This window comes from Prorops nasuta, unplaced genomic scaffold, assembly GCF_024137725.1.
Source record: "Prorops nasuta isolate Cenicafe-Biocafe unplaced genomic scaffold, Cenicafe_Pnas_1.2 PNAS00021, whole genome shotgun sequence".
NCBI classification, from domain to species: Eukaryota; Metazoa; Arthropoda; class Insecta; order Hymenoptera; family Bethylidae; genus Prorops; species Prorops nasuta.
In genome coordinates this window covers 266,080-290,998 of record NW_027116818.1, presented here as the reverse complement: position 1 = coordinate 290,998, position 24,919 = coordinate 266,080, and the positions used below count along the sequence as shown (strand labels likewise).

Sequence of the window (24,919 nt, the reverse complement as noted above, 5' to 3'; positions counted from 1 at the left end):
ATAGTGTTATTGTATATTTTGCCAATCAGAATAGAATCACTAATCGTATGTAATGCGTCAGACATGCCAGGTGGTGACGATTTAGCACACCAGTTCATTATAAAAGCTTCATTGTGTAAACAACTTGAACGTTAATTTTAGTTTAAGAAAGTGCCAATGTTGAGCAGAGCTATGAATTATGAAATTTGTGAGTGATTCACTCATCTTGATGATTTTAATTATATTCCTCCCACACTCTCTTATTTCACATTTAATTGATAGATATATTTTTATTAATGCATAACCTCTGATAAAATTATTTTCTCATGGAACATTAACAGTTTAGGACACATGCATGGATATTGTGAATATATATACATAGAAGAGCCAGATTTACTTACCGCATGGTAGATTTTCCCCCTCTATCTCATCTATGATAAAATACCTCTACTGTTTTTCGAATGGTAAATTTAGAAAGGAACGCGATAGATTCTCTCAATGATTGGAATTTTCACTTATCGTCAGAAAGCTTCGTCGTCCTTTGTCAAAGTCATTGTGCACGAGGATTGTGTGCACGAAATATTACTTAACTATCTGAGATGAATATAGTACAACGAAAGCAAAGCTCATATCTACGAAACATGAAGCTACATCGATGACCCAAGTCACTGTTTGACAGAGAGCGCGCGCGTTTCCTACTTCCATGAATGCTTACTGAATTTTCATTGAAGAATTATATCAAACGATGGGCGTCTAATTTTATAATTGCATAAATTTATTATACTCCTGCTAAACATTGCATTAACAATTGGCATATACCATATATATTTAACTAATTATTTTGCTTATAATTCCATAACTTTATATTTCCAAACAATATCTTTTCAAGGAGAACGTTGCTGGCTTTGTTAGATTTGGTAGTTTATCGCTAATATTAAGCTAGAAAACGTAAAATTTTATTCGTTTCTACTTATACAGTTTCAATCGTATCTCACTCTCTTAAGAGTTTAATGTGTCAATAAATTTTCGTAGCATGTATGGCAGCTGTTAAAACGTTGTTTTTTCGAGAGATACATTGAAAATGTGCCACCTTAATCGTTTAGTATAATTTTATGTCACTAGGCAGCACAAAGAATTCAGATATCTATAGTCGATCGATTAGATAATCCATGCAAGAATAATTGAAATCCGGAAGTAATTTTATATCTCCATAACAGTATCACGAAAATTATAATAAATTATAATTTAAAATCCCTTTAATCAACGACTCGATAAGATTTATAGGAAAAAACTTGGAAATTTCTTGGAGGATAAAATTTATTCGTATTTTTCTGAATTTCGAATGGAAGAGATCCTCTTGAGTGTTTAGAGGCTCTCTCTAATCTGTCGAGTACTATTCCATCGAGCAGGCCCCGCCTAGCACTAGAGTTGAAACGATAACATTGCACCGATCGCCTTTCGTCCCTTTTTCCCCCTCACGACACAATGAGAAAGACCCTGTCCTTTTATGGGCCTCGGGAGACAAGAAAACACACATAATGATCCAACAATGCATAGGTACCTATGACTCTTACTAATTGTCAGTAAAATAATTTATACACTCTCTGTGTATCATTCAATTTTATATTATTTAAAATGATAAATATAGCCACAACACAGTGTACGATTTATTATTTCAAAGAAGATTTACAATAATTCTAAGAAGAGAGTTAAAAAAAATTAATATATAATTTTGATCCAAGGACTGGTTATAATTTCTTGTTCATAATAGAAGTAGGCGTCACGTCGACTAGGATCAAAGTAGAAATGAGTTATCAGGGCTATTAATTCTCTCTCGCGTATGTAAAGGTATGCATAGAGGTAGCTGTACATATACATATATATATATATATATATATATATAGGTACACACAGATTGTACATAAAACGGAGCCTTGTCCGTTGCGTGATCAGCATACCTTTTGCTTTCCTCGTCAAAATCCGTCCATGTATCTGTCGGTTTCAGAATGAACGACCCGACCCGTAAAGGTCATCGGCTGATGACAGCTAGAGCCACAGACGCCTCGAACGCCGAACGAAAGCCAAACGCCCTCGCAGGGTCAGCCTTGGCACTCCGCGTGATTCGCCAAATCGCTCAATCATTCAAGCATACTCTCCTCGACACAGCGCAACATCAATTAGGTTTTCATTATATGTGCCAAAAATCTCCAATAATTAACAAAACAATCTTTATAGAATCTGTGTCGAAACGAGCATCGCGAGCAGCTATTAAAATGTCACTACACTCGAAAAAAGGTGATTCGAGTGAAAAACAAAATCGTAAAATTTACATTTATACTTTATTTTCAAAGTCGTAATTTAATTTCGAAGCCTAGCCAAGGTCAATGATAATTCTCTTTAGTTTGATTAACAACGAGGACCAGCCTCATCCTCAAGGTCTGATTTTCAAATAGTCAAACGGATCGACAGAAAAAAGTTCAAGTTGATCGATCCTCCCAGGATTCGCGAAGGTCGACCACTCCCACAAAATTTCACTGTCACACCATAACTTCTCTTTTGCTCGTCTACCGAATATTTTCCACGTGACAAAAGAAAAACGCGCAAAACGAGTAAAGAAGAGGACGATGGTTCTGCCCGAGAGACAAGAGGGGGGATAGTTTCAATTCTTGCGTTACGAGCGATTCGGGTCGAGAATATAGGAGATGGCAAGTGGTAGCCAGGGTCAAAAGTCGAACGAGGTCGGAGTGGATTGTTGATTTCAGGGTATGAAGATAGGATAACTGGAAGTTTGCAGCGTAATGGAGGATGAGTTAAAGGCAGACTGTCCATGCGAATCAATCTCCGCGACCGGTTTAGTTAAGGTCGTGCGCGACGAAACGAGATCATTCGCGGTGCGTTGAAATTCCGGCGTGTATCACGATGTACCGGGCACGATGTGCTTGGCCTTTCCCGAACGAGATCCCTGCCTTTCCCCGCTAGTCCTGCACCTGTCACCGCTTAGTTTAGACAGAGAGAGAGAGAGAGAGAGAGAGAGAGAGAGGGAAGAAAAGCTTGCGTGTATACATTAACGACGAGGTCGCGCGCGCGCCTACATGTGGATGTCGAATGGACATTTCAAACGCCTAAGCCCCTTCCCCCTGCATATATGCTATTGCAACGCGTCAACTTGTGCTCGCGCGCGCGCACACACACACGGTATGAGCAACCTCCTCGTCCCTAGATCGACTTTAATCGAGTGAAAAGTTAAGCTGGCCCAGGTGTCGACTCTAACACCAACTGAGACAACTTGTTCGGATGATTGAGTGGGAGCAGAGAATTTTATAGCATTTTCCATTCTCTCTTTGTGGTTGAGTACTGCATTTATACAATAGAGAAGAGGAAAGACACTATAATGATCAGCCTATAGCGATGAGGACAAATACGCGAGAAAAGAATATTTCAAAACGATAAGGTGGTCGAGAAGAGTGGGCAAGAGAATGAAGGTTTTCCTGTTTTTTTTTTTTTTTTTTTTTTTTTTTTTTCATTGTGGGAGGGAAAGAAATGTTAGAAAGTAAAGTAGGAAAAATAAAAAGTTAAAAGTATAATTTGGGGGATAGGCAAAAGACAAATAAAAGTCGAAGAGAGAAATGATAACAAGTGGAATAAGTTGTTTTAACGATAAGTCCTTTCTCGAGGTCGCCCGCACCTATAATTCGTAATGTTCTTGTAATAGGGATAATACCTGTAATATATTCGTGTAACGCGTTACACAGCGGCTTACGACCTGCTCCCAACTACCGACACAACCACCTTCTCGGCCTTGCAGCTCTCTCTCTCTCTCTCTCTCTCTCTCCAACGCTTTCCAATTCCTCTCCATAGCTTTTTCCCCATCTCGCTCAAACCCAAATTCTCTCACATTTCCAGTTGCATTTGAATTTTACAGAAAAGAAAGAGAGAGAAAAAAATAGAGGAAAATCGCACGAGGACAGTAGATTGGTGGTCGCGTGATCGGTTAAGTCGACGCGATGCAAATATTTCACACTTTAATCGATTCTGATTCATCGCTCCAAGTGACGCGCGTTTCTACGAGGTCGGAGAGGTGTGTTGACCGGTCGTTAACAGCTGAGAACCTATCTCGAGGAGGCACATGTATAGGTAATGTAACAAAGTATTCGCATCGCGAATATTGTCTTGTTAATTTTAAGGTCACCGACAAGTATCCTGCACATAGATGTACACACACACACACTGTTGTAATCATAATCGCGCGTACATACGTGTCATTATAGCTTTCACGGAACGTATCGTACGGTTCAATACGATCAAGTAGTTGGAGATTTTCAGCAGTTTCCTCTCTCAACATAGACTGATCGAAATTCGTTTCAACTAGAGTCTGATTCTCTGAAGCGTGGAAAATTCTTGAAGAATATGGAGAAAACGAAGAGGCTCTTCGCGCAAAAGATAACTATATTTTCATTGATGGAATTCTTCTTGGAGGATATCTGGTAGGTCGTTATCGTTTCGAGTTCCATAAAAGCGATGAGTAAGAGATTTGAGAAATGTCGAGAAGAAGCTCGAGTCTCATCGTAGAAAGAAAGATAATGGAAATGGGGAAATGGGGAAATGTGTGTGAGAGGGAGGTTGAGGGCCGGGAGGGAGGGCCGATTAGGCATAGCTATATATTTTCAACTGAGAGTTGTGCAGGTTGCCGGGAACGAACGTGCATTCGCGTTTTGCTGGAGGATGGAGGATCGGCGCAACATGTGCAAGTGCTACATGTCGAGGAACGGTGGGATAAGGAAGGGGGCCGGAACTGGTTGCCGTTCAGGTTTTGCTATAGGGGATCGTTAAGATAATCGCTGCTATCCTCATCCTAACTTAGCCTTAGTATATCCTCGCTCGATTCCAACTCAGAGCCGACCCTCTTCTTCTCCTTCTTCTTCTTCTTCTTCTTCTTATCCTCCCTCCACTTTTTCATCCTCGTCTTCATCCACCTCTCCCAGACTCTTCAAATCACAGTACTCGATATTGTACAACTATTAACGCCATATGCACCAGTCGAGCATAAAAAGTAAAATATCAAAGAGAAATATTAAATTAGACCAGAATTGTGGATATTTTTCTTCTCGTCGATGGTCGTTGAAGGTGAAAAAATAGGAACGAGACGAAGAATGGCAAAGGTTCGCGCGCGCGTCAAACGCCAAAGAACAATTACGTACGCGCAGCGAGGATGAGAAGATAGAGACCTTGGGCTCCTTGGAGATAATCATAACGTTACACGATTCGCGCTGTAATACCGTATAATGCACGGTGCACGATGTACATTGCACGGCTACGATTTGCGAGCCACCCCCCCCCTTTCTCTCTCTCTTTAAAGGGAATAATCTAGAAAAAAAATTGCCATTTTTTCGTCTACTCTGCCCCCTGCTATAAAGACAAGAGAGAGAGAGAGAGAGAGAGAGAGCCCTGTCACAAACCTATATACATATACACATGCCCGAAAGGAATTATGGATTTCTGGTCGCGTACATTAGTTCACTCTTGATAACTTTGAACATTCCAGAAACGTTCGTCTCGATGCTATACGAAAAAATTATAGAAAGAACATTTAACCAGCCAGAAATATTACACTTTTGCGTTTAACTACATCGGATAACTATATAATAATCTTGGGTGATTTAAGATGCTACTAGATAATAAATTTTGCAATCCTTTTGCTCCATTAAAAATTCAAAGATCCACGCTTCTGTATTGAATGACGCGAGGACTCGGACGGGAGGCCAGAAGGGTCGTTGTTCTCTTATGAGATTATTTTCTTTATTATATATATACCACGTAATAATTCGAGTGAGAAAAAAGTACGGACTGAAAGATATTTCTGGATATTTTACGAGACTTTGGTGATCGGAGGAAACCATAAAAAGGACAGTGGCTCCGAAGGAGAATCAAGTTTGACCAGGCACTTCATTACTTAACTCAATAGTTTCTATACCTCATTTTGGAAGAAATCTTTATTTTGCCACGTAACGGAACAAGTTGAAAAACATGTAAGAAAACGGAGAGTTTTGGCTCCCCCGAATGATTTTCCATGGTTTAATTAAAGACTAAGTAGTTATACATATACCACACTCGTCGTAACAGACTCAACGAACAATTTTAGCCCCGTTACACTTTCCCTCCAAAAGCTTTAAATTGTAATTTACTAATATTAAATTTGTATAGACAGAAGGCCTTTTTCTTAAATATTTTTTCTTTTTTTAAGAAATTTATAATAAGAATCGGAAAGAATATTATGTCAAGGATAATCAATAAGTTGTGGTTTGTGAAGAAAAAAAAAATATATATACATATATGTATATATAGTTTACAGGATTTGCGTTGCAACTCTGATTGCAGCAGACTCGAGTATATTCATCGGCTCGAAAACCGGATCCAGTTTGGATAAAATTAGAAGGAGAGTAGTCAAGGTCGACTGGACCTGCCTAAACCAGCGCGTCAGAGACTCCCTTCGTGTTCCCTCTTCGTATGTTTCCTCTCATCCCTTTCCTCTATTCCTCGTGTCCCAAAACTAATCTCATATTGCAGGGGCATTAATTTCTTCTTCAAAACCACACACCAGCTACATCCATTTCCTTTTAATTCCACCAACGAGCTTATAAAATGTATTTTTATATCGCACTCTCTTAAATATCCTTCGACTGTAACCTGTGCCTCGATCCAACTATCAGCTTTTAAATTCATCAACATTCAATAGGTCAATTATAAACAACAAAGATTTAACATTTTTTAATGTTAAGAAGAATTGTGTAGCATATTGGTATACACCTATAGGCAAAGAGTGTTTTTCAATTATTTCGTACGATGTGAAAAGTTAGTGTGGTAAAACTCTTGACACATTCCATATAGGGTCGAGATCCTAAGCCGTTCGTCCTCCCTCTCCCCCACCCCCCCCCCCCCCCCCCCTCTGCTGATAAAATATAAAAGCAAATTATGCCAGGAGAGTGGCATAAATTAAGGAGCTTAGGCAAATGTCCGACATAAATCAGAATAAGTTCAGATTGCATACCGAGAGTCGGGTATAGCGTTTCTTTTTTTACATGGTGCTAGAAATGATTAATGACTAAATTAAGAAAATATGTGATCATTGCTCCAGCTGTATTATTAGTTAAAAATTGCGAAAAATTCTGGAGATTTACTGGAAGAAGTCCATGGGTTTACCGTGTCAAGATTGATTGCCTGAAATAACAAGTATTTATACAAGTCATTAGAACGTAGTGAATTCAAATAACACCGACGAAAGATTGAAAAGTAATTTTCAATGAAAACGCTATTGACTAAAACTATTCAAAATAGCTTGAGCAATAAAATACCTTTTTTATATATATAGCGACTGATTTATTCCCGAAGCGAAGCGTTTCATCGAAACTCAAGGTTAAATTCATTATCGTTCGATAGTGGAAAAGGTGTAAGAAAACTAATGATAATTTCTACAAGTAATGAACAAAAGAACATTGTCGTTTCTCAACGCTAAATATATGGACCTATTAGATCTTTTACAATAACTACTGCAACTACTTCTCGTTCTGCTCATTGTTCTTCAGATATTTTATGGATTCACGAGCAGAGTGAGTCATCCCCTCGTAAGTCAGGAGAATAATTAAAATGGGTAAAAATCTATCGATAAAATTTTCAAAGACCAATTACACGTCCAATTAACAGAAATACGTTACGTCCTCGCTTTATGCAGAAACCTGCACGTAGATTGATTTGGATGAAAGAAAATCTGGCAATATAAAGCAGAGATAAGTGTATAGGTATTCCTTGGAAAATGATCAACAAGTTTTTGCAAAATAATCAATTATCCATATTTATGTAAGGAAACAACAGTAGCAGTGTCCTTGCCAGGATTAAGTCGACTGTGAAACATGAGAAATGTGCCAATAGTCGATCGTTCGGGGATGAACGTCCAAGTGTCGAACGAGGAAAAGGAACGAGTCGTACCAGCTGTTGTTGTCTCGCTTTATCGCGCATGTGTGCATGTCTTCTCTCGAATCTCTCGTTGGAACCTTGCATAACTTGTTGCCAAATAGGGAATCTCACGAAAACAGATAGAGTACCACCAAATATTAAATTCACTTAGAGGAATCCGCACAAAGAAAGAAATTCTTTGCAAATTCCTATCTAGAATCAATAAATATAAATGTCTCTTTAAAATTGTACAATTTAAACATTGCAATTGTTATTTTATATATAGCTCATGTATGTATACGCGCATGTACATACGAGCCTCGTAGGATATTTCGGTTTATTAATGAGATTGTACGGTGAAACATAAGAATTCATTTATCTCTGTAAGTATAAGAGATATTCATTTTTTGTACGTGACATTTTTCAAGCTTCTTTGTATTTCCAATCAAATATGTGCTGTACAAAAAATGAATATCTCTTATATTTACGGAGATAAATGAATTTTTATGTTCCATCTCTGCGGGGTGCGCCTTTCATGATACAGCCTGCACACAGAGTGGCGCCTATATATACGCTTGCAGCTATACTCGCACGCACCGACCAATCGCACGCGTGCATGGATCACTTTAATTTTCCGTGCAAACCATGGGAATATATATATTCGAAGGACGGACTGCTTCGAGATTACGAGCACATATCCTATTTAAAAGGCCAAATAGGGACAAGGATAATGTCGTAGTCCTCGCGGAAATGACTTATGGGACGCGGACAGAGGAGATGATCCTATACATGAACGCGGGACTTTACTGCAGTCACGAATGTGAAGCATTACACGATCCCCCCCTAATACACGCGACCATTTGTACTCCGCGCCAAGCTTTATTATATCATTCTTTTTTCTCGGCAAATTCAAGTGCAATGCCAACTAAACGAAAGGCAATGAGAATAGCGGCCAGCTTGTGTTTTTCCGCTAGACGCGATTCTTCCTGACTGGAAAAGGCTTCATTCCTTTCGATCAAACTTTACTTTCCTGCAGAAAAAAGCAGCGAGAAGGTGCATATATATATATATATATATATACAGGCGCGCTAAGAAGAGCATTAAAATTATTTCATTCACACATGTAAATATTCTTGACGATATACATATACGTCCATTGAAAAAAGTATAATACTTGCATGGCTTTACTTATTGATCCAATGAAAGATAAATTTAATCGCTTAAATTAAACTGATCAACATGGAGTAAATAATTATTAATTTCAAATAAATATTCATCTCGGGACCAAGTATATGCTTACGCGTGTCCAATGAACGTATTCGCAGCAACATTTATTTCAACGAAACAATTTTCTTTCGCAGTGTGCAGTACACCAATGTCAATTGCGTAGAAATGTGCAAAATGCGGGGGGGGGAAACAAATCTCTCCATATTCGATGGTAAAAACTTTCAGTTTTGTTCGTGAGAGACGTTTCGCTATTGTATCAGCATCTCTTTCGTGTGAATTATGGTATAGTTTAAACACGTATACCTATAGGGAGAGAGAGATTGTATTGTGGCAAATTTGGGGGAAGAAATGTCGGGCCATAAGGAATTAAGGTTGAAATGTTGATGATTGTATTACTTATTTGACTGTTTGCTCGGAACGCGCGGGCGCGCGCGATTGCCCCGCTCACCGCTGCTGCATGCACGTGTTCGGCACAGCATAAAGTGTAAGATGGCAAATATTTTTCTGATACAAAGCCGCGCGTATCATCCGGCCGGGCGGCGCGGACGGTCAGAGCACGCGTGTCCAGCGTGCGCTGTCCTTACATTATAATTCATCGTCGCTTCAACCGAGAATGACCTTTAGCCAGCCGAGTTCCTACGTCCGATGCGCCAAGGTAATAAACGGAACAAAATTTCTCTTATACGCTGCCATCATTATACGATCTTCGCGGCAATAATTTGCATTACATTCATCCAGCGTTTAGTCCAAAATGAAGCAGAGAGATTCGCTTACAATGAAATCCTCGCACGACCAACTTTTGAAATGTCAATTTCAATGAGAAACGCTATACGTACAAAGATAATGATAACGTAAACTGTGAAAATTTTCCCACTTTTTTTCACTTTGCACTAATTAGACAATCATTAAGCAAATAGCTACACTCTGCTAATTATTCTCAGGAAACCAGATATCGTGTCGGAGCTCTTGGAAATATATGCGAAAGAACAGAAAACAGTTTGCATGATGTAATTTGGTTGATCGATCACGTTAGACGTTATGCATATATATCTACATATCTATATAGATTAATTTGTTAATATAAAAGTCGCTCGAATGTGGGAAATAATTGAAGAGAAAGCTTCTCTTTCTATTGCTATATATTCACCGCAGCTATTAGTGATGCAAAGCGTACCGGTGACGATGATGTATTCCTGCAATGTTACGTTCGATCGCGCACGAGAGCTAGGAAAATGTATGCTCTTGCCAGATTATTCCTCAGATTTATGTACTCGCTGAAATAGAGTAAAATTGATATACAATCTATATGTATTGAAAGAGAAGCGATGCATAGATGTAATAATTTAAGGCGGAACGAGGATTCATTCGCGAGATGATAGCTATTCTTCTCATCATTCGAGTGTTGCTTTGCGAGATAGATTTCGTGGTTTGTGAATAGAAAAGAATTTTTTTCATGCGCATGGCAGATATGCATCCATAACGGTACATAACGGTGGAGAATTACTGGCTGTAAAGCAGATGTTCCGCTGACAGGAGGAAGAGGCCGCAGCTATAGGAGGAGCATCCCCTGACGTGCTTGAAAATCGATGCCGAAGAAAAGTGTCGATTTTGATCATTTGCCAACGGTTCGAGGGTCTACTGCTCCCTCCATTCCCGTCTCGCCAAATTTCGCAATCCTTGAAACTGCTGACAATCCGATAAATTTCATTTTTCCCAATACAATGTTGCTTATTTTATTATCAACGGTCACAACGACTCTCTCGTGACAAAATATTGCTGAATAACATTGCAAGGGTTGCATTTATCTTCAACAATATTCTTCAACTTGCGTCCAATAATAATGCGCCGATAAAATTCTCTGGGAAATGTAGAAATTTAAATTGCAAGTTATATGAAAGGTGTGTAAAACAGTTTAATTAGAGAGTCTGTACCGAAAAGTGAAAAAATGCTGGTCGATGTGGAAGCACCGAATTATTTTGGCCATTGCAAACTTTACGTTAATTACGTAGCACGTACACCTATTACCTCGACCGTTTTAACACCATTTTTGGAGTCTATCGAGAACGATATGAAACGCTCTCCTCCATCGGATTACATAATTCTCGATTTAAGGATTACAAATATCTTCATTGATCTCGAAGAACGCGTCGATGTACAAAAAGCTCGCAAGTGTTATTTGGCTGTCATAATTACAAATCCAGGACAACCAGTTTAACCGCTTCAAACGAGGCCGTAATTATTGCTGCAGATAGGTATACACTGCACATGTGTATATAGACCAATCGAAAGGTCTTCCTGTCTTATGTTATTAAAAATAATGCTTAAAATAGCCGTATTATTGCGCAAGTTTATGCATTTGAGATTTTCGATATAATATTAAGCTATATATATATATATATATAGAAAGAAATATTTTCTAATACAGGAGGGATACTCGAATTGGTCCAAATGTAAATACTTGCAGAGCGAGTAGGAAGATGGTTATAATAATAATAATAATTCGTTAGGGACAAGCGCAAAGATTTGCAAAATGTGGCAGATATTTGCATAATGCAAGGCACACGCGATGACGTATAGGCCGGTGGTTGGCAGTGAACACGAACGCGCGCGCTCGTGTGTGCGCGTGTGTACGAGAGATCGCAGGATGAGTCACGGCAATGAAGACGATGAAGCTGCCACCGCCGTTGCAATTTACTTGCCTGCCTGTGCCTGCCAACTCGCGTTGACACTCTGCTCGTGACCTGCCTGACAATTTGACAGTCCACGAATACCTCCTCTTTTTATATACCGTCGGAAATTACGAATGTCCCATCATTCAACCCCAACTTCCTATATTTCCACGACCTACAAATCACTTGTGCCTACTAGAGAAAAATCTGCATAAATAGAAAATTGCTTAGAAATAAAAATAATAGAATAAGAAATACAGTATAACAACATGTTTGCATTTTGCTCGCGAGAGTTTCCAAATTTTCTTCATAGTCAATGTACCATCCGCACGTATAACGTTTATAATCATGCATAAGAGATTCAAACCTCCAGAATAATTAAGTATAATTATCAATTTTTATGAGAATGCTTAGAATGATCCACGCGATGCGATGAATGCTACAGTATAGCGCTTGTTGTTCGAGAGTCGCGTCGAGGATCGTCGAAAAACTCGAATAAATCGTCCAACGGTATATATATATATATATAGACCCATTGAAAAATAACAAAAGACCAGGTTTTCAGAAAAACCTTATTGGCTCGATGTACTTTTCTCCAACTCATTGGATTATGCGGCTCGAGTCTTATCAAAGTATATCGCTCCTCTATCGATTAGTTTCAAGGTTACCAATAGAGCCTCTAATTATATCACTGATCGATGAATCACGACTGCTCGATTTCGCATTACGACTCGATACACGCCAGTGTGCTTGAAAACAAATGCAGTGCTCGAGTGGAGATTCTCCAAGATATATGCAGCCATGGCTCGCGAGAAATTTATTCCCCACTAGGGGAGAATCCATCGAAATTGCGATGTAGAAAATAAAAGTGTGTTGTAAGCGAGAGGAGAAAAATGGAGGGCCTCGCCATGATAAGATAGGAGCGAGGGATGTGAGGCAGAAGCTGGGCAGTATAGGGAGGGAGTGGGGGGGGGGGGGGGAGGTGGTGGTGGAATGTAGAAGAAGGAGAAAAAAGAGAAAATGTTGTAAGCGATGGAAGAGTGAAAATGAGATATGGAGGGGACCGAGAGAGTAGCAGGGGAGGTTGGGGACAAAGAGCGACGGTCTCGAAAGCTCCATCCAACGTGTCTTGCTGCAGGATATCTCGGCTTGGTGGTAGAATTTTAATGAAATGGAAGAAAGTGTATATGGTATTAGTATAGTAAAAGACGGGATATCATTGCTGAAGAAGAGGGAGAAGAAGAAGAAGAAAAAGTTTCTTGGATGTAACGTTTTGTGAGACTGGGATAGGAGGAAAATATAAACGAGTAAAATAAAGAAACAATCTCGCGTCGGTCGCAGCTAGATATATCCATCTTTAGAAGTAGAAACAGAAGAAGGAGAAGAAGAAGAAGATTGTCGTTTGGTATAACGCTGAATGAGAGTATAGGATATAGGAGGAAGAGAGCAAATTCGTCTCTGAGCTGGGTATATATCCATGTTTAGAAGCAGAAAGAGAATGAAGGATTATGAGAGAGGAAGAAAGAAGAAAAGGGGAAAGGGGGAGTATAGAGGAGGAAAGCACACACGCACACAAGAGCAAAGGATGAGAGGAGGAAGGTTGCTCGGTTTGCTAGGTAGGTATATATAGGTAGCTATATGTGCTTTGGGGTCTGCGTGTGCACGGCGGGGAGAGGAGGGTGGGGGGGGGGGGGGGGGGGGAGGCATTGGGGAGTCCCCGCGGCCCGCGGCCCGCCACGGCATCGGATCGGCCGACTATATAAGCGGGGCCCCGACCATTCCATCTCGACACACGACCCAACCTTCATCCCGATCGCCACGGTCCTTGCTTCTCGGTGGAATCGCACGCGCGCGTAAAAATACGAGACACCCACGGGTCAGTCTCCTCCTCGAACGCTGCTCGTTTTACCGGCTCGACACCTTTTATCTCGTCGCCAAGGAAGTTGACGCGCCAGCCCTGCGCGAGAACACCCTCAACGAGAAACTATCGACGGATCGCACGAGCTAGGCGACACGACTACTTTGTCGCTTGCCGATTCTTCTCTCCCTCTCTCTCTCTCTCTCTCGACCAATCGAAACGTGAGTACCTCTCTCTTCTATGATAAATCTCAGATTCATCCCATTCCTATATAAACTCTCGCGAGACTCGATAACACGACCTCACTCGCTTCTCCCTTCTCCAAATTAATCGTCTTATTGGAAGGCTGAAAATAACACGCACCAATTGATTTTACCAAAAATTTCCATTATTTTCTATATCCATAGCTTTAAAACTCTCTCTCTCTCTCTCTCTCTCTCTCTCTCTCTCTCTCTCTCTCTCTCTCTCTCTCTCTCTCTCTCTCTTGCGATACTTTCACGACGAATCCCTGCTTTTAATCCAAACTATCGTTCGAAGGAGTTGAAAACGGTTGGCGGTTAGTCGCATTGCACATACATATAGAAAGCTGCAATTTTCTTGAGACTCTCCATGCTGATTATCGCTACAAGGTTCGCTACGAGATAATCGTTCCTCGAGATTGTAAGAATTTTCATAAAGAGCTTTCGTTGGGGACTGCTAATCGGCCCTAGGTTCGAGAATTGAGCTGAGAAACGCCAGGAGATTCGTGTAATTTTCGCGAGCTATGCTTTCTCAACCAAGTATACGATTTGCGCAAGTTTCATTATTCTCATCCCCGCCTAACCAAACTCAATTAGCAGCAGCTTGCCGATCCAACGAAATTATTTCCCCAGAATTATTCAAAGTCATTTCTACTGTTTTTCTTGCAGAGGGTGCGCAAACAGGTTGTATCTGAAACCTAATGATAAATAATGTACAATTATATTTAGTCTTTCTGCTTCGGGGGTGTTAATAGGTTTGATAGCTGTATTATTATAACCCAATGTACAAGCAGAAGAAAGAAGGGAGCTGACAAAAAGTATATTGTGTTCGTGACACTACGGACCATTTGGTCGATTACTCGCTTCTTCTTTGTAAGCTTCGTACCATCATTATTCCCATACTGATGATCTTGATGAGGTAATAGGAGTCATCTTTCGAGGCATTTCCTCCCCCCGATTTAATTTCTTTCGAGAGTCTCCTCGCAGCATTATTGCCAGATTACCTGGCTCTAAATCATATCGTCTTATTTATTATAGTTTCCTGTTTGCACATCATTACCACTCCCGTCGCTAGAGTCAACAATCGCGTCATTCGATAATCGTTACAATAATTAATCAGGCTCGCAACCTCGTCATTCATGTACACAAACACCGCTCGCGTTAAATCCTTTTTAAATAATTTCACTTTCAAATTAATTCCGTGCGCGGGAGAAATTTTAATGATTGCTCGGTTTGAGCGAAAAATGACAAATTTTGTAACTGTGATTACATTGATCTGGGGGATGTAAATAAATACATAATACTGAAAGCAGAGAGTCCAAGTGATATTATATATATATATATATATATATATATATATATATATATATAACACTGCTGTATCCCCAGGTATCGCGTCACGTTTCACAACCTTAACCCTCTTGCTTTTGCTGCCATAAAGATAGCTGCTGGGTTACACAGGAGATTACAAGTTTTTCTTCTTGCACGATTGTGAATGAACCATTCCGGAGACAAAGGAAAACGCGTGACAGGGATAGAGATTAGAACGAGCGGGATATAACGTGTAGAGAGTAGCGGTAGTGAAAAGAGGAGAGGGGATATAAGCATATCCTGTGTGTATGTGTGTGTGAGTGCGTGCGTGTCATTAGTTGGATAACGCTAGCCTTGTTCAATGCATTAGGTCCAATGTCAACGTTTTCCTCTTCTTCCTGCTTGGTCCTACAGCCCTCGACGGACAACTCGCTGCTGGCGGCTCTCGATCTTGCATCGACTCAATCCTCCGACTCTTCATTCACATACACGTCCTCTATCCTACCCTTCCCTTCATATCCATTCATTCACGTCCGCTTCGCTAACTAAAAGATTGCGAGGCCACCGCCAATTACCCGATACTCCACTTGTAAAACTCTCTATTTCATCCCTAGCCACCTACAATTCTCTCACCATCGTCCAACCTCGACCTTGCCCAAAATTCCAAAAATCCTTATCGAAACGATCCCAATATCGATTAGGAAGATTTTCATCCTCTCCTTCTAGCAATCCGCACCTCTCCCCACAATCCGCTCTCGATTCCACAATCGTTCCTCGATGATCGAAAATCTGTTCAGAGAGAAGAGGATGAAAGGTTTCGTAACAATTCGTCGAGATACGTACACACGTCAATTATATCGGTTAATCGCACAAACATTTGCATGCAATGACGTAATTGTTAAATATTCGAGTAAACATTGTATTGTCGAAGAGTTTGAGCGTTGTACGATAAACGATTGGTTTTTCGGAATTTTTCAGAGGCGCAGGAAAGATGAAGGTTCTGGTGGTAAGCATGTTGTGCATGTTGGGCGTTGCGTTAGCCATGCCAGTTGCGGACCACAGCCAGGAAGTTCCATTGTCAGTGGTGCCCTTGGAAAAATCTGCAGTGGCGGAAGAGCCAAAGATTCCGGAAGTTGAGCCAGCAAAGATCGAGGCTGCGCAGCCAACACCGAGCGAATCGAAGCCAGTTGCAAAGGAAGCCGAGATTCCTGCACTGAGGAGTCAGGCCCAACCAGTGGAGGAGCCGAAAGAGCAGCCGAGCCCGGTTGAGGCTAAAAAGGAAGAAAGCTTGGCGAAGAAAGCCGAAGCTCTTCCCGAACAGATCGCCGAATCTCCGCAGGAGATCGCCAAGGTAGCTGACAAACTTCCCGAGAAGATCCTGCCGGAAGCCGAGAAGAAGGACGAGGAGAAGCTGAAGACAGCTGCTTCGGAGGTGCAACCAGCTGTAAAATCGGTGCCCCAGGAGCAGAGTCCTCAAACGATCGCTGACCCGATCCAGCAAAAGGTATAAAATTAGCCGAGAAATTTGTTTAATAAAATAACCTTCGAATGATATGTATAATTTTTGAAGCTCGGTGCTTTTCAGGAGGAAGCTTCATCTGCCGAAGCTAAGAGTCACAGTCGAGTGGGGACGAAATCAGCCGCGGAGGAGGAGAAGAAGGAGAGTGCCGAGGAAGCGAAGGAGGTAAAGGAGGAGAAGAAACCTGAGGAGAAGAAAGCAAAAGAGGAGAAACTGCCGGCTGAGGGTGAAAAGAAGGTGGAGGAGAAGAAGCCAGAGGTGGTGGAGCAAGTGAAGAAGATCGAGGATGCAGTGCAGGCTGCTGAAGAAAAGAAGCCGTTGATCGAGGAGAAGGATAAGACCGAGGATAAACCAGACCGTGTGACGCGGGAGGCTGAGGAAGCTGCGAAATCCGTGGAGAAGAAGCCTGTCCAGGATGGTCCGGTGGTTTCCGAAATAGCCAAGAAGCCGGAGAACAAGGAAACGGAGGAGCGGGCTAGGAAGGAAGCAGCAGCAGCACCAGAACCAGCGCCAGTGCCAGCACCAGCAGCAATAGCAACGGCAGGAGCAGCGAGCATCGATAGCGAGGAAAAGCCAAAGGTTTCGGTAAAATCAGAAATTGCCGAGGAGACGATCGAGGCTAAGAAAGTTCCGGTCGAGGAGAAGAAGCCACAGGACGACCGAGTGACACGGGGGGCTGCTTCCGAAGGTGAGAAAAAGGTCGAAGAGAAGAAACCATTGGAGGAGAAAAAAGAGGGAGCTAAATTACCAGAGAAGAGCGAGAAGAGTGAAAAAATTAAGCCTGCGATGGAGGAGCCAGTGGTACCAGCCGAGAGTCCTTTGAAGGTCGAAGAGAAAAAGATCTCGGCGGCTACCGAGGATGCGAAAAAGGATGAGAAGCCATTGCTGCAGCAAACCAAGTCCGAAATAAGCGAGAGTCCTGTGAAACGGGACGAGCCTCAGCAGCCGCAGGGCAAACTGGTGGTACCGGAGGAAAAGGCGAAAGACGCGGTGAAGGAGCCGAAAGAACGCTCGGGGGAGTCCTCGTCGGAGGAGGATAAATCTGAAGAGAAATCATTAGAGAAATCGGAGAAATCGGAGGAGGAGGAGGAGGAGGAGGAGGAGGAGGAGAAAGGGAAGAAGGAGGTGAAGAAGGAGGAGAAGAAGAAGGAAGCCAAGAGCAGCAGCGAGGAGGAGAAATCGTCCGAGGAGAAAGAGTCGAAGGCGGTGAATACCGAAACGAAGCCGGAACCCCTTCCTCAGCCGCAGGAGGTAAAGGAGCAGCGTCGTCGGCGTAGTCTGCACTAGTTTAGGACATCGTCATCGTCCTCGTCATCACAGGGGAGCAAGAAGCGTGGTAAAAAGAAGGAGTCTCTGCGACAGCTGTGGGGCATAAGGATCGACAGGGCTGCCACAGCGCTAAAGAGACCATGCTCCCTCCGCGACGCTAACGTCCGCACCGGCTCTTCCTCAAAGCTGACGGAACGCTTCAAGGACAGAGCGAGTGGGACGTATAGCGCGGCAAAAGACCACGAGCGAATGTGTGATATCGGTACGAATGACTGTGCGTGTGATACTGGTCGTCAATTATATACTTCCCACCCCTTCCCCTCCGCCGTCTAAAAACACATACACACACACACACATCTCACACGCTTTGCTCGCGCTCATTAATGCACAACGCATTTTACTAAAAGGTGGCAATCCTCGTTATTGAGACGAGAGCCAGCGACGAAGGATGGTCCTTGGATCCCGGGCACTTATTATTTTTATATATGCCGGGGTTGCCCCCTGTGGGTACGTGTGTCAAATTGAGAGCTCGCTGAACGGAGACCATGAAACAGAGTCCATGTTCCGCGCAGCGCTACTGCTATTCCAAAACGTCTAGCTTTGAGGGCCAGGATGACCACGCGCAGTGCCTGACGAGGTCACCGTTCCAACGGAGCTCGCTCTCTCTCGAGTGCCGAGAGTCCTCTGGAGAGACAGTTGGGAAACGTAGCCACCCTGACCGTAAACGGAGACTGCGCTCCTCTTTCCCTTTTGTTCCGGTGGACTCGAGCCACTCGTCCACCTGGACGAAACTCTTCAGCCCCTCCCGATCTTTCACCTTACACTCTTCCTATTTTCATCATCCTTGTGTACGATCCATTCCTTTTCTCCGAGGTACTCGACGTGCAAAGTGTCCCCAAGGATCACTCGCATACACCCATCCTGATGAATTAGCTAGTAGCTCTTCGACTCTGTCTTCTCTAGGATACGTGTCATTATTATTATTATTATTATTATTATTATTACGTTTAGTACCAATACCACTATTATTATTAATATTATTATTTGTATTATTGATATCATCATCGTTATAATAATAATAATTATTATTACTATCACCTCTCAACGCTACGATACAATCACACCACAGACCCTCTTCTTCTGTCTTAGGAGAATAAAGCCAATGTGCGCTACAAAACATACTGGATTTCATGTACGGTCTTGCCTCTGTACAAGCTATGTTTATCAATGTCCCATTCATAAAGATCTTGTTTAATGTTCTTATCAGTCTTGGACCGGGAGAGAATCAGGCTATAAATCTTTCAGTTAAATTACTGCGAATCATGTTATCCGCAATTGCACGAATTTTCAGAAAAAATTTTCTTTAATTTATAATCACGCTGAAAATATACTTTTCAGAAATAACATGAGAATTTTTTTATACCAAGGACTTTTGATCAAATCGAGAAGGATCGATCGGACGAGATTGCAAAAAGTTGTTACTTTTATTAGCTGGGTTCTATATACCATTTTCTCACATTATCTAAGATTTTACTGTAAAGATATTTTTTTGAAATTATACTTGTGCGCCAAAGAGCCAAATTCCAAGAGGTTATAAAAATCTCTTATTGACCGTTTCGTATTTTATAGTATAAATATAGATCATGCCACGTGCTCCTCATCCATGCCTCCTCTGAATCGTCATTATATCGTCGACAGTTCAGGAATTTATCAATGTGAATACGCACAAGGGACGCCTCTACACGCAGCTCATTCGACAGTGTTCTTATTCATCGGCCACATATCGCAGAAAAAACGTCTTATTGATTCTGCCAAGGCAGTAATAATATCAAAACGCTAATTTTTAACACACTAATTTTTAATCTTAAGAATTGGAGGTACGCAGCGCCAATATATTTTATACGATACAGCGGCTGATATGCTCGTCGTCATAGTTTCTTCCAATCTTTGAATTACATAGGGTCATTTATGGTAAGATTGATTTGTATAAAATGTGTTTAAGCTTTGAATTTATTATTACTATCTTTGCACTGATGTAGAGTGGTTATATAAGTGCACTTCAGAAAAGAAACAACAAATTGCCTCCGTGGCGCAATCGGCTAGCGCGTTCGGCTGTTAACCGAAAGGTTGGTGGTTCGAGCCCACCCGGGGGCGTTTCTTTTTTCACTTTTTTTTTAATCACAAATTTCAAACGGCATTCATATACTTCATGTATCACAGCACAAAGATCCGACAAGATAATATAATTTAAATATTAATGCTTAATTCAAGATACTCTTCTCAAATAGAAAAAAGTCAGTAATTAATACAAAAACCCTTTTTAATACAATTTTATAGTAAAAAAAATATTGGAAGGAAATTATTCATTTTTTATTACTTATATTATTGACGACAATGTAGATAGTTTCAGATATGATTTTAAAATTTTCTTATTAAAAGGTATTTTAAAAAGGTATCTAATTTAAATTGGAGCATTTAAATAGTGATAAAACAATTCAAATGTTTAGTCGTAAAAATGTAAGGAGACCAAAAGAAAAAGGAAAAAAATACCCTTGACCCCGACGTGATTTGAACACGCAACCTTCTGATCTGGAGTCAGACGCGCTACCGTTGCGCCACGGAGTCACTTGACAGCGTTAGCTTACAAACCAATTACAAGTAAATACCGTTTCCAATTCATATTTTACATTAAAATTGGAACGTTTATTTTAATAAATTCGTATAACAAGAGCTTCTCTACATTCAATTTTCAATTTTCAATTTTCCTTTTTAAATTTGAGAGAACATTATCAATGTGCATACCTGATTTGTAAGAAGAAGGCACATTAATACACCTAGAGCCCACCAATCCACTTCTTGCCCATAGTACTCTCCCTTCAAAATTTCTGGAGCTAAAATTTGAATAAAGCATTAAATTCGAAATAGATACGTCGTACAATATTTATTCACGCGCATAAATACTATTTTCAATTATTACCCATGTATTCTGGTGTACCACAAAATGTATTTGTTCTCTCGGTGTAGTGAAGCCATTTAGCTAGACCAAAATCTATGATAACAGCATGACCATCGTTATCAAGAAGTACATTAGAAGCTTTCAAATCTCTATGTACTATTCCAGCATTGTGCAGGAAATCTAAAATTAGAAATATTGCAATATTGTATTGGTACGAGCAGTACATCCTCGGTTTAATGTATAAATATTACCAATTGCCAAAGCGATTTCAGCAACATAAATTTTAACTACGTCTTCGGTTAAAATTCCATTCTCCTCAAGTAGAGAAAATAATTCCCCACTTCCAATATACTCGGTTACTGAAACATATCACAATTTTATTTAAGCAATGTATACCCTTTATTAACATTTTTCTTACTTACAAATATAAAGAGTTTTCCTGCCCTGCCATCGGTTTAAAGAATTAAGTATAAAAGGGTGATGACCAACAACCCTTTGAATGGCTACCTTTTTTTACAGAATAAAAGGTTTTTATTATAAATTAATTGGAGAATGTGTTTCTAAATTGTTACTATTTTTTGATATACCTCTTGTTTTGCTTGTGCTACAGCATTTTCTTCCACAATTTTCGCTTTACTAATGACTTTTAAAGCATATGCCTGTTTAGTATCTTGCTTTATAACCTTGTAAACTCTGCCGTATGCTCCTCTTGAAATAATATCCAAAAAGATATAATCTGTTCTTAAAGGAGTTTCCTTCAAAGGAAATTCTGGTAAAAAAATTGCTTCGGATTGGGCAATTGGCCATGCAGTTTTGGATGCATCCAGAGATTGTTGTAGAGTTCCTTCGCTCCAACTAAAAATATAATTATACTATAAAGATGTTATTAGAAGTTGCAAAACTAAATGAATTTGTTTTGCCTTCTTGGCATAAATCGTGGCCATGGCTTAATTTCTTCATTATAGACATTGGTTAATGTCGTTGATCCAATACAACTTCCCCCAATCAAATCACTTAGACTATACTGGAAAAACGTTAAATGCAAATTAATTTATTTGCTTTAATAATGTAGCTATAAATCATTCAGGAATAAAATTATAGATAATATCTAATTACCTGACTTGGATACCTGTTGTTAGTGTATTTTTTTTTATTATTTAGATTACCCATTCGTCAAACTTTTATTTTATTCCAACTTTCAGTACAAATAGTATGCAGAGGAAGATAAGAGGGTGGAGTACATAATATAAATTAGATGTTATTATTATAAATTAATAGTATCATCTTTTAAACAATACGATAAACGCTTTAGCTAATGATACTTCTAAATAAAGTTTTAGATTTACATTATGATAGAGTGACTAAATGAATAAAGTATCAATCGAATAATAATCTTGAAATGCACTGAAAAATCTACATTGCTAACATAACCAAACATTCTGACTTTGAAATTGAAATGTCAAAATAATGCTGCTGAATGCCTTAAAAATTTTCGATGCGTTTAGGAACGTTTTTAACCCTGCGGAAAGTATTCGCGATCTCAACGCCAGCCCCAGAGACGGCTCAACTCCAGTGGCCCCAGGCCCCAGGCCCAGGGCCCAGTAGCCCCACCGCCCACGCTCACGCAGTCCTATACTGAAGTCTCAGGCATGCTCAGTTAAATCAGTATTGGGAGTCATGCTATAAGGCGCCAACAATTGTATTCGAAACTTTCTTATCATAGACCGAGCTTTCATATATGTGAGCCAATGAAATAAATCGACGTTAAGAAAGTTTTCTTTGGGCATAAAGTTTAGTTTAAGAGAAAAACAAACTTTTTGAATAGGCTGTAATTAAATTTATGAAATTACGCACAGCGCAAGTATGTACAATTGTATGCAGGTATAGTAAACATTTTTATTCTTCTAAATCGGAATCGCTTTCATCGCTCTCATCCTCTAGCTCAGGAATAGGAAAACGTAATATTGCTGCTACACCCGTTAACTGCTCCAATTCTAAAAGAAAAATTATTAAAATATTATCAATATTTTAGTAAAAAAAAAGTCAAACAAAATACTTACGCTCCCCTGAAACATGAAGGCTTGAGAAAATCTTCACATCTCCGCCAGACTCTTTCACACTCTCCACCAGAGCAACATATTCTTTCCTTAAGCCAATGTTTTGACTTCTACAAGACAATATATCAAATGTTACAATCAAGAATTATAAGAAAGTAAAACTTTAGTCAATTGCATTATTCTTGGTTTTACCTAAATAATTTATCTGAAATCAGTAAAGTTTCAATTGCCTGAGATTCGTTGGCCTTTTCAACATGCCTTTTACCATAAAAAGCTCTGGCAGGATCTGTTTGTAGTACATGATAAAATGCTTCTAATGCTCGAACTTCCCCAGCAGCCTTAGTGTCTGAAATACGTGATACAACAGCTGGATCTGCTAGTACCTCTGAAAAATTAATTAATTAATACATGTAAAAAGCTTTTCGCAAATTAATGTATTTTTTTTAGCAATCATATAAAGATAGTAATTAATAAAAATGATCAAATGTTTGAAGAGTCACCTTTCAGAGAATGCTTGAAGCCAGAACTGGCATGAACAAGTAAAAATTTGCCCCTATTTTCCAGAATAATTTTGTTATCAAGCTTGATAGCTTGCTGCACCATGTAATCCATGAATTGATCTTTAACAAATCCTGGACTAGCGACTATGATACATTTGATAATTTCAAAATTAATGTGCCTCAAAATGCCTTGCATTACACTTTCATAAAATTTGATCAATCCTTTTTCATGTTGGGAGATATTTCCTTTTCTTTTCCTAGGAATAACTTGATCGATCTTTGTTCGAACTATAGTCATATTTGCTGTTATCAGACAAACATGGGCTATGCCCTCTTGCATGATAACAGCAGCAACATCTGCATTTTGCATTGGATCACAAGCAGTATCAACTCTTTCCAAACATATAGAATCCCATTTTGCTTTTGTAATAGTAAATTTTCGATTCTGTTCAACATCCAATGTATGATATGCTCCAGTCTTCACATATTTATTCTCTTCTATGTTTCTCCCTTTTAATCTCAATACACAGGCCTGGGTATCGAAGTCTATATTCTCTACACAAATTTTTAAAGTTGTGCGTACTCTGTAACAACTAGAACTACCAGTAGCAGACTCTGTTTGTACTTTTCTAATAGTTGAACAGCTGACAAAGTCTCCTTCACCAATTAAATTATAAGCATGCCAAATGTCCTCCATATTCTCTGGAACAAGACTGACACTCCTATGAAAAATATCCCGATTAATAGTAAATCTAAAATACTGACAATAATGGTTTCTTACCCTTCTCCTTCCTTATCTATATTCTTATGTACAAGTTTCATGGTGAAAAATATGTTTAATCTCTTGATCAAAAAATAATCTGTAAAGGAAGTCTTTATAGTCCACGTGGCTTCTTTAATTAAAGTAATAAACAATTGTCGATAAAAAGAATCATTTAGCAAGTAAAGGTTAAATCAAGCTTTAAGTATTAGGTTAGAAAATACAATAATATTACACACCTTGAAACTAATGCACTGCAGATTTATATAAAATATCAGCCATGCTCTCTTTCGCAATTAATTGAAATATTGTAAAGGAAATAACACCATATGCCAGACATGATATTAAATAACGCTTCATACTTAAATGTCAACCCAAGAAAATCGCCACGATGGCCACGACCACGAATCACGATACGATTCACCGGCTTATACATAAATGACGTAAGCCAATAGCCATAATCCGATTGAAGTGTAAGGGCGCGTTCACGGAGACGCTATCAACGCTACTGCGCACACACACATTTCAATCATTTTTCTATGCGCAGTAGCGTTGGCAGTGCTAAGCGTGCTCCGTTAACACGCCTTAAGGAATTCATATGTAGTATATATATTTTTTCCCTAAGTCA

At 39.9% G+C, this 24,919-nt stretch overlaps 3 protein-coding genes and 2 non-coding genes across 5 annotated transcripts in view; 2 read left to right on the top strand and 3 right to left on the bottom strand.

The window, feature by feature from the left end:
* S6KL (S6 Kinase Like) overlaps positions 1-22,423 on the bottom strand; it is a 36,267-nt gene extending 13,844 nt beyond the window's left edge. Inside the window, exons 1-7 of the mRNA XM_066739508.1 lie at positions 22,091-22,423; positions 21,895-21,998; positions 21,562-21,829; positions 21,397-21,481; positions 21,226-21,333; positions 20,996-21,154; positions 20,821-20,909 (exon numbers count right to left, since the gene is read on the bottom strand). Of these exons, the coding sequence (XP_066595605.1) occupies positions 20,821-20,909; positions 20,996-21,154; positions 21,226-21,333; positions 21,397-21,481; positions 21,562-21,829; positions 21,895-21,998; positions 22,091-22,144 (867 nt within the window). The 5' untranslated portion in view covers positions 22,145-22,423. The remainder of the gene's footprint in view (positions 1-20,820; positions 20,910-20,995; positions 21,155-21,225; positions 21,334-21,396; positions 21,482-21,561; positions 21,830-21,894; positions 21,999-22,090) is intronic.
* Positions 13,616-19,115, top strand: LOC136780913 (neurofilament heavy polypeptide-like). The gene is made up of 3 exons (XM_066739507.1): positions 13,616-13,901; positions 16,209-16,734; positions 16,816-19,115. The coding sequence occupies exons 2-3, from the start codon at positions 16,222-16,224 to the stop codon at positions 18,034-18,036; spliced, it is 1,734 nt and encodes a 577-aa protein (XP_066595604.1). The 5' UTR covers positions 13,616-13,901; positions 16,209-16,221; the 3' UTR covers positions 18,037-19,115.
* On the top strand, positions 20,099-20,172 carry TRNAN-GUU (transfer RNA asparagine (anticodon GUU)). Its single transcript has one exon. It is a non-coding gene; the product is annotated as a tRNA-Asn (tRNA).
* TRNAW-CCA (transfer RNA tryptophan (anticodon CCA)) lies at positions 20,572-20,643 on the bottom strand. Its single transcript has one exon. It is a non-coding gene; the product is annotated as a tRNA-Trp (tRNA).
* Positions 22,424-22,795: 372 nt separating the features above from the next.
* Positions 22,796-24,716, bottom strand: pelo (protein pelota). Its single transcript, XM_066739509.1, has 6 exons — positions 24,531-24,716; positions 24,313-24,391; positions 23,532-24,253; positions 23,224-23,416; positions 23,035-23,141; positions 22,796-22,968 (listed from the first exon to the last, which is right to left on the bottom strand). Exons 2-6 carry the CDS (start codon positions 24,351-24,353, stop codon positions 22,871-22,873), a joined length of 1,161 nt encoding a protein of 386 aa, XP_066595606.1. The 5' UTR covers positions 24,354-24,391; positions 24,531-24,716; the 3' UTR covers positions 22,796-22,870.
* Positions 24,717-24,919: the final 203 nt, after the last annotated feature.